We start from the raw sequence: 9,786 nt of genomic DNA on the forward strand, positions 1-9,786 counted from the left end.
TAGATTCGGCCCAGTAATACTCCTGATTCACCTAATTAAGTGTGACATGATTTATAAATTACCTGAATGAAACTGAGTTGTATCTGGCCAGAAACTGAAGCCTGCACACTCCCTGGCTCTGAAGGACCAGACTGGATTGCTGATGCAGAATGCTATTCCTGATTATTTAGCATCCATTACTGTGTTGTTGGTTCAATGATACTACTGTAACGCAGTGTAAGTCTTTACTGTATTGTTGGTGCTGATTTTCAAGTGATTCCTTATTCTCTGCTACTGTGTATGTGCTACTGTATGGTGCTTTAACTCACCAGTGCTCAGACCTCAAGAGTTAACAAGTGTAATTTCAAGTCAATCTACTGTATTTATATGCAAGGGTGCCCTCTAGTGGAATGGCTGTTTGTCAGCTGAAGGGACCCTGGTCTGTCTAATGTGAAACCTTATCAGCACACCATCTATGGGGAAATTAACACAGAAACAAAACATTTAACCACTTGTGGTGCAGATCTGATCTCTTTTTTTATTGTAGGCCAAACAAGTACTGAATCTGATCCACATGTGGTTATAAAAATGGAAATTTACATTCCTGTGTGAATCCAGCATCTAAGAAAACTAGACTTTTGGCTTTGTACCAATTTTACACCATGCTCTACACCTACCTCTCTACCTTTTACAACAGGCGTATCGTTTAGTGCAGGTCTGAAGAGGTGAAACAATAGAACAGATATTTCTCTGTGGAAAAACTGATTACTTCAACTTTGCCATTATTCCTGTCGCTTGGCCAGATATATGTACATGAAGTGTGTAAGCACTCGAGGTCAGCTGAGATTAATCGGCTCATAAGTGTCTTCTTACTCTGACCAGTTTCTTGTATGTTTGTACTTGTATGTTATGTGTTGTGTCTATTTTGTCACTATTATCAAAGAATAGTGTTCTTTGCTAGATATTATGGGCATTAAATTGTTTTTGCATGGATGTTATTTATGCCTTTGTCAATTGATAGCCTGTGTGCGCTTTCCCAAAAGTGTAAATGTTTCTTCATAAACATTTCCTCTTGTTAGTGTGCAGTCAGTGTCTACGGCTGAGCTGCCGATGATTGATCGAAAATTTTAGTTTCCTGTGGCAACGCCGAGAACGAGGAAATAAGATAATGTGAGAATGAATCATTACCAATCAGCACAATCATTAGAGAGAATGTTACACAGCATGCCCTGTTTATTACGGTTAGTTTTTACCACAGAAAGCGGAGGGGAAAACCTGCCAAAAAAAAGTCTGAGGAATGCTCACTATCGTCCAAGTTATTCTTTTAAAGTTTGGCATGGGCCTGCCTTTTTCAACAGTCCCTTTATTATTCACTTTAGAGCATCTCACATGATCACATTTCACATACTAAATTCAAAGTCTAAGCTGTATGGTGTTGAGATCCACACATTAGGCCTATGCCAGGTGCACTTTGAGGTGACATAGATGTGTATGGTGTGGTGATCTGCTATAGCCTATTCATTATTTATTCATCTTTATTAATTGTTGAGCCTAAGCTACAGCTAGATTTTACAAGCCACTGGAGGATAATCATACATGTTTTCTACCCGTGCTGCTGTAGCTACAAGCCATCTATTATTATTGAAATCACACAAATATGCAAAATATTTTCAAGTCAAATCATTAGTTTTATAGGACCCCATGCAGGCCAGAAATCTCCCACAACACACCACTAGGCAGTCCTCCTGTCCTGTCCATACATGACGAGCCATAATAATCAGGAGGGATGAGAGGGACAACTTGTTTCAGTATTCCTGTTTGGACACGTTAGAAAAACATCTGTCAGACAGAAAAAAATAGAAGCTCCCGCGCGCTTTACCCTCGCCCATCTTGAATCAGCTGTCCCCCTCCACCGACAGATGACAATGCTTGTAACAATGAAAACTTAATCAGACTGGGGATCCGCGTCTTCCACCGCGCTCTCTCTCTCTCTCTCTCTCTCTCTCTCTCTCATCTGTAGCCTGGAGAGAGAAAAAAAAAAAACACACCACGGGGCCAACCGGAGCCGTGCAAGCAGCAGCCATTCAGATCTCTTTCACCGCGGGATGTGAGCGCTTAAACTCTTCCTAACAATGCGGGCCGACAGCAGTCTCTTTCACAGGCTGACAGAGACAGAGGGGCTGTTGGGCCGCTGATTCCTCTTGGAGGGAAGCGCTTCTTTTGTGTGTGTGTGTATATGTGTGTGTGTATGTGTGTGAGTGTAGCTCACTTAGGTTGAGAACTGAACCTGGGGCGTTTCTCATGCAGGCTTAAGGAAGTTGCAAGCTCGAATCAAAAGTCTCACAGTTCAAGGTAAGCAGTGTGTGGGAGTTAATTACATTTCTAACGCGTTTATATTTTGAAGTAGTAGGCTGCTGTCACATTTTTAGCTAGTAGCGCGGAGAGGGGAGTGTAGACTTTACGCTTTGCAGGTGTTGGAGTTGATTTTTTTTCCCCCTCATAAGCTGCTGCAGCCTTGGCTTGGGCGTGTCCGTACGCAGGTAAGTGAGTTGATAAGGAGTGTTTGTCCGTAGGTCAAGGTGCCTGGTTAAGCCGCACACAATTACAGTATGATTTATCCAGTTTGTTTGTTTTTGAGAAGTTTGAACTTCAACGTGAATGAATTGCGTGGCAGTTTGCGTGCTGTAAAAACCTGTAGTCAAGAGCCACACCAGTGACTTGAAAACGGATTTCAGACTAAAAAAAATCTTTGACAAAATCCTCCAGGTTGAACTTCTGCAACACATGGTGGTGGTGCTGGTCCTCATTTGGGAGACACATATAGTGTGTGAATGTGAAAGCCAAGGTAGAGTGTGTGCAGATGGGTGTAGACTGAAGGTGGCTTAAGGGCCCCAGGGCAAAATATGTGAAACATCTTATCAGAGCTGCATTCTCTGACATGCCACAGCTCATCAGGAAAACACAACACACCTCTCAGGAGAGACGCACACTCCCATGCAGTAGGATATTAAAACACTGGACAGTCAGAGAAAACAACGACTAACATTACTTTAACTACAAAAGAGAGAATCAGGCCCAGGCTTTTGCTAATCTATATTTGAAGTCTTGTGTAGGATCAGAGTTGTGCATGCCGTGAGTATGAAACATCTGAGTCAAACCATGTTTCCTGTCAGAGTGTGTAACAGCTCTTGCAACAGCCTTGTTTTTTCCCCCTGCAGTCTACACCAGGCTTTGGCATTCTCTGTGAATCTCTTATTGTGTGCTTGTGTTTGGTGCTGCAGGAGAGCTGAGGTTGACATCCCTGCACCCTGCTGAATGCCTTTCATGGCCCTGCATTACCATCACTATGGCACTGACAGAATTACTGCTGCACTGACTTTAGCTCACTCTGCCCTTTCTGGCCATCCCTCCTCATCCATCGTGTTCATTTTCACTTCGTCTTTGTCTTATGCGTTAAAGGTTTCTCTACCGCATCCCACTTCCTCCTCTCTTACAGTTTGGTGTTTCGCTGGAGGAGGTGTCACACTTCTCTGTCAGGTATTCGTCTGTAATTTTGTGAATCTACTCGTCATGATGTCCATACAACCTCGTCTCTTTGAGCCTCCCTCCTCTTTGTTTCTTAGGTCTGTGCCATCCATCTCACCATGGACAGCCTGCTGAGCGGGGCCAGTAAAGGGGCCAGTGTCTTCCAGTCAACACGGACTTCCTCACCCTGTCGTTACCATTCATCGCCTTTACCTCAGTATGATTGAATTTTAAGAAAACGATATTGGTTAAATTCCACATAGTTGAAAGAAAGGAGCCATGCATCCTCTGCTGTCCCTGAGTCTCTGTTGGCTGCTCCCCCTGGCCTTGATGGCGGAGGAAGATTTACAGCTGGACTGCGTCCCTCGTAGGACCGTGCCCTATCACAGTGAGTGTTGCCATCCCACCTGGATTTGTCTGTCTTGTGCAATTTTGGTTTATAATGTGACAAGTCGAAGTTGACAAGTCCAAACAGAGCTTAATCCCTGGTAGTTGCTAAATTGTAGCTAAGGTAACCAGTCAAGTACTCTCTCCAGGGGACAACGGTTACCTGTTTCGTGAGGAAGGAGTATCAAACTATTCCATCATGCTGCTGAGAGAAGACCTGGGCCTGCTGGTGCTGGGCGCCAGGGAGGCCATCTACGCTCTGGACCTCCACAACATCTCCAACAAGAACGCTTCAGTAAGAACACCTTTGTTAACGGTGCAAAGATGAGGCTAACTGCTTTGGAGCAGGGCCAGCTAAATGCTAGCATTAGCTCACTATGGAATGTGCCATATGAAAGCTTTCTTGGCCCAGGGCAAAGAGGGTTTTAAGAACAAACTGTGCCCTTGGCTAAGTGTTTCAAGATTCATATTGCAATTGCCTTATTCAGCAAAAGCAAAAATGCAATATCAAAATTATGCAGCCAGATTAATATTTTCCTTTTCGCACTTGCCGGCATCTACATCTAGATCCTTCTGCTGAATTAGCAAATTGCCTGTAGGATTTTGATTAGGTCCTTGTTGCCTGTGGTAGTAACCCTTTTGTAGCCGATGGCCCTCATGTAAGATCACTCTCAAGACACAACAGTGACAAACAGTGCTGTAAAAAGACATAACATAGCTATGGATCCAGTCACTAATAATCATTCAAAACTATCATTCAAGTAACACATAAAACCAGCTTTATTGAAAATTAATTTGCTAATTTACTTAAAACTACATTGTAACCTGCTACCCTACACTCATCTCCCTGCTCCAAATCTTTTCTTGGCTCAATAAGTGGTTTCTATTCATCACTATAATAGAAAACATCTAGAACTATAATAGAAAACAAACAACTAAGACAGTTTTCACTTATTCAGGTGAAATGGGAAGTGACGGATACGAAAATAGAGGAGTGTGAAAACAAAGGGAAAAATGCAGAGGTGGGTCAGTTCAATTATTTCTTGCACCTTTTGTCATTATGATCTATTGAATATCGAGTAGATTGTATTAGTCATAACTTTAAAATGCATTTACAGATAGAGTGCAAGAACTATATAAGGATCCTGCATACGATGGAGGATGGCAGGATGTACGTGTGTGGAACCTATGCCTTTGATCCAGAGTGTGATTATATGGTGAGACAAATTGGGAGCAGTGCTTACTAATCTTTATCCATTTCAAACTGTATACATCAACAGTTTATTCCATCATAGTCATAATATTTCAAATAACTCGTTGATTGAAAAGTAAGTACTTTCTGAGCCTGTGTATTTGTCTGTGCAGTCGTATGCAAATGGAAAGCTGACTCTTGAGAAGACAGGAGAGGATGGGAAAGGGAAGTGTCCATTTGATCCCTTCCAGAGATATTCCTTCATCATGGTTGGTGAGTAACAATTGCAGAAAATGATAAGGAATCGGGGAAAGAAGTAGTTGCCTAAAACAAAGCCCCTCTGTGCTCACCGTCCTGCCAGGTAAGGACCTGTACTCGGCCACTTCAATGAACTTCCTGGGCTCTGAGCCTGTCATGATGCGCTCTCTCTCAGGAGACAGCTCTGTCTCCATCCGCACCGAGTTCAAGAGCTCCTGGCTGCACGGTAAGACGTGTGACAGCATGTTATGTTCTGCGATGGATAACTGACCTGTGATGTGTGGATGTCTTTTGTATGGGCCTTAGCAGTTAAGTGACAGTTTTGTTTTTGTTTTTCCACCAGAGCCCACCTTCGTCTCCATGGCCCAGATGCCAGAGAGCGAGAACAGTGGCGAGGGAGACGATGACAAAGTTTACCTGTTCTTCAGTGAGAACGCCGTGGAGTGTGACTGCAACAAACTGGTGGTCTCTCGCGTGGCCCGCGTCTGCAAGGTGAGAGAGTGCAGAGTCTACCGTGCATGTATTTATTTGTTGGGGGGCCCCCAGTTTCCTGAAATGACAATAGCAAATTAACAGCGCTTCCTCTGCTACGCTCGACCGGTCCTTTCCGCTGCTTGACCTTGCATCCCTCGCCCGGCGTTTGTTTACGGTCCTATTTTGCCATTTGTCTGCGTGGCGTTATTGTCCGCTCGTGTCTGTCTGCTCTCTCAGGGGGACATGGGAGGTCAGAGGACCTTGCAGAAGAAGTGGACATCCTTCCTGAAGGCCAGGGTGGATTGTCCAGTGCTGGAGTCCCAGATGCCATACATCATCCAGGACACTTTCCGCTGGTGCGAACCGCAGCAACACTGGAAGAGCTGCGTGTTCTACGCCGTCTTCACACCGCAGTCGTAAGTTTGATTGAAGGAATGTGTGTGTGTGTCTCGGGGTGTCAAAGGTCTTACACACACTTGACTAACATTTTCTTTGTGTGTGTTTCAGGGACACATCAGACCTGTCTGCAGTTTGTGCGTACCGTGTGTCCGACATCAGCAGGGTGTTTTCAGAGGGGAAGTACAAGAACCCAGTAACCGTAGAAACCTCTTTTGTCAAGTGGGTGATGTACACCGGAGATGTCCCCTCCCCTCGGCCCGGAGCTGTGAGTCTGCCCACTACTCAGCAGGCGTGTGTGTGTGTGTGTGTGTGTGTGTGTGTGTGAGAGAGAAAAAAAGAGAGAGAGAGACTCAAAGGGCTACTTTTTTTACAAGTGTCACGGCAGGAAGCTAACTCCCCTTCTTCTCCCAATCTGTTGTTTTCTCTTTTCTCTTTTCTTCCCCTCTTCCTTCTCCAGTGTATAGACAATGAGGCTCGTAAACAGGGCATCACTCAGACCCTGGACCTCCCAGACCGGACCCTTCAGTTCATTAGAGATCGGCCGCTCATGGACCAGACTATCCTGCCAATAAACGAGAGACCCCTACTGGTGCGGAGGGGAGCTGCATTCACACGCATCATCGTAAACCAAGTGCAGGCTGCGGATGGCAAGAAGTACCATGTGATGTTCATAGGCACAGGTGTGTGTGTGTGTGTGTGCTTGTATCACAACTGTACAGTTATATTGTACTGTAATGTATTGTACTGTTCTTATACATTTCACTCTGCTATGGAAAACTGCCACTGCTGCTTTTGAGACCTTTGCAACATCAGTGTAGTCAAGTACAAGCCAATATGTGCAACAGTGTGTGAATATAGCATCATTTTGTGTTCTTGCACAAACAGAGCAAGGCACCATGCTGAAAGCTGTGAACTACGATGGAGAGATGTTCATCATAGAGGAAGTGGAGCTCTTCCAGCCCCCAGAGCCAATCAAAGTCCTCCGATTCTCCAACGTCACGGTAACACAAAGCTCTACCCGACCTAAAAATCACTTAAATTACTATTCTTCTTTACCCTTTTACAGTGTTTTCTATTCTTCTGTGGAATTGTTTGTCATTTTATGAGTTGATCATTTTAGAAATGCTGTTGTCGATGGCATAGAGGGTCATTCCTGGACCATTGCTGGACTATTTTTGATTTAGAAATTTTAATGTAATGTAATGGTTTTAATCACAATTCACCTGTTTTAAGTAGTCTATTTTGTGTAAAGCACTTTGAGTTGCATTCTATGTATGAATGGTGCTATATGAATAAACGTATTACATTTACAGTGTATTACAGTATAGCATATCCCTAATCATTAGTCTGTGTGTGTGTGTGTATGTGTGATGGATCTGACGTGTACAGGGCCAGCTGTACGCAGGTTCAGAGCATGGAGCAGTGCAGATGCCACTGGCCAACTGTGGAAGGTCTTTATCCTGTATGGACTGTGTTCTTGCCAGAGACCCGTACTGTGGCTGGGACAAAACTACCGCTAAATGCATTGCCATTTCTGATGCACAGAGGTATGTAGAGCGAGTAGTGTTGACTGTCTACAATATCGAAACCCAGGTTTAATTGTTGTATCTTCTACCCCAGAGAACTAATCCAGAGTGTGAAACAAGGACTTGCCTCTCTCTGCCCAGATTCTGGTGAGTTTAACATATCTTATGCCAGTTAGAGCACACTTTTACCCAAAGCATCAGTGCATACATTTTTTAGCATGGGTGGTTCCCGGTGGAAAGTGAACCCCTAACTCTGGCAGTGTTGCACCATTCTCTACCCATTGAGCTATGCAGAACCACAACTGTACAAGGTCGAACAGTAGGGTGTTATTAAAAAAAAATTATTACACATATGTTGGGACAAGATTGCACGATGTGGTCCTCTATCATGGGATGTTTTCTGCAAAGTCGACATTTCTGATGTGCTCTTTAAACTTGACATATCTGTTGTGCACTTTACAAACTTCTTGTGTATATTTTGTTTACTTGTGTAAAATTCAATAAAAATATTCTTGAAAAAAAAAACATTACACATATGTCAACAAATCTTGGATCTCTGTTTGGTTTCAGAGCCTGTGAAGCCTGTGAATATGTCCATCGGGCTGGGTTGCAACATGAAGCTTGATTGCCCCCCACCGTCCAACCTGGCAGAGATGAGCTGGCAGCAGGACGCTGCCCCACTGCTCCCCTCCACTCGCCTTCAGCTCCTACGAGACGGACTGCTCATCTTCAACGCCTTGCCCTCAGACGGCGGTCGCTACCGCTGCCTGTCTGTGGAGCGCTCCAACAGCGGAAAGTACACCACCACTGTGGCGGAGTACCAGGTCAGCGTAGCCTCAGGCTCCGGCAGGGGGGTGGGGCAAACATCTCTACCCGAGGCCCAGAGAGAAGGCCCGTCTGTGGCTGGACTGCAGGCTGCAGTGGGGCTCCTGGTGATTCTTCTTGCTGCCCTTCTGGCCTGGAACTTGTACAAAGGCCACCTGCCTCTGCCCTGGAGGTGCGGGGACAAGAGCGGAGCAAGACGAGGGGAGACCCGGGAGCCATCGGAGCAGGGGGGTCATGGCTCCGGTGTGACCCACCAAGATGCACTGAGGCCTGTGTCGACAGAGGCTAAGCCCCTGGTGTCTGGAGCAGACAACGGCAGCAGCAGCAACAACAACCACACCGGTGGGCCGGTAGCGTTCAGCGCTGCAGAGGAGGAAACTGTTGCCCTACCATCCCTGCAGTATATTGATGACGAGTCAGAAATTTGAAAATCCCAAATATATTGTCATATTTACAGTTTGCTGTTTAAGGCTGACGTATGAATGGGAATGTGCCAAAACAATTGCTTCTAGGCAAAACTACGGGATTGATTAGCTCAACTGTGGGTTTTTTGAGGGAGTAAAAGGAAAACTCCCCTTGCTCGCTCAACCTTTGTTGGACTTTAAGTGAGTTGGGGTCTGAAAAGACAATATTCCAACTAGTTGAAACTTTGTTTTGAGAGATTGTAAATACATTTTGAGAGTGAATATACCAAAAGATGCTATACTTACGATTTTTGTACAAGTACAATGGACATGGACACTTGAATTTGTGAATTGAGAATAATTTTTTACTTTGCATTTTTTTTTACAATGATGTATATATTTTGAAAATAAGTGAATGACTGTTTCCCACCAATCAGTGTAAATACTATTTTAGATTAAAAGAATTGTACGTTGTTTTTTTTTTTTTTTAATTTTTTAATTTTCACATGGAATTTACATGAACTGAAATGGAGCCCTTCTTTTATTTCTAACTCATTGCAACAGTTTTGAAGATAGCAGCAAAGTTTTTGTTCTGTATTAAAAAGTTCTTTTTACCTGATCCTTGTGGTGTTTTAGTATGCAAATAGAGACAGGTTTAATAGTTTTTGGCAAGATTAGACTCGCTAAGAATGTGGGATGCATGGATGTGGAAGTTACCTGTGGATATGAATCATCTTTAGACTTTACAACAGTTCTGTTTTTGAGGATATGAAGATTTACTAAATTTCAGATTGATAAAGAGTAGAGTTCACAGACT

The 9,786-nt window shown here is 44.1% G+C and overlaps 1 protein-coding gene across 7 annotated transcripts; it reads left to right on the forward strand.

Annotated features, from left to right (window-relative positions):
* The first annotated feature begins 1,990 nt into the window (after positions 1-1,990).
* Positions 1,991-9,579, forward strand: sema4e (semaphorin 4e). Of its 7 annotated transcripts, XM_071526952.1 has the most exons (17): positions 1,991-2,331; positions 2,484-2,519; positions 3,476-3,516; positions 3,603-3,892; positions 4,041-4,186; positions 4,851-4,913; positions 5,010-5,108; positions 5,257-5,356; positions 5,445-5,567; positions 5,685-5,833; positions 6,053-6,231; positions 6,323-6,479; positions 6,672-6,894; positions 7,100-7,215; positions 7,604-7,761; positions 7,835-7,887; positions 8,311-9,579. In XM_071526952.1, the coding sequence occupies exons 4-17, from the start codon at positions 3,784-3,786 to the stop codon at positions 8,991-8,993; spliced, it is 2,358 nt and encodes a 785-aa protein (XP_071383053.1). In that variant the 5' UTR covers positions 1,991-2,331; positions 2,484-2,519; positions 3,476-3,516; positions 3,603-3,783; the 3' UTR covers positions 8,994-9,579. The 7 variants fall into 7 exon arrangements, with proteins under 7 accessions (XP_071383053.1, XP_071383021.1, XP_071383063.1 ...); XM_071526920.1 differs by lacking the exon at positions 2,484-2,519 and having other exon boundaries at positions 3,439-3,516; XM_071526962.1 differs by lacking the exon at positions 2,484-2,519.
* Positions 9,580-9,786: the final 207 nt, after the last annotated feature.

The sequence above is a fragment of the Centroberyx affinis genome, unplaced genomic scaffold (genome assembly GCF_046629955.1).
Source record: "Centroberyx affinis isolate AG114_WGS23_722 - 3 ecotype Tasmania unplaced genomic scaffold, CSIRO-AGI_Caff_v1 ptg000112l_1, whole genome shotgun sequence".
Lineage (NCBI taxonomy): Eukaryota > Metazoa > Chordata > Actinopteri > Beryciformes > Berycidae > Centroberyx > Centroberyx affinis.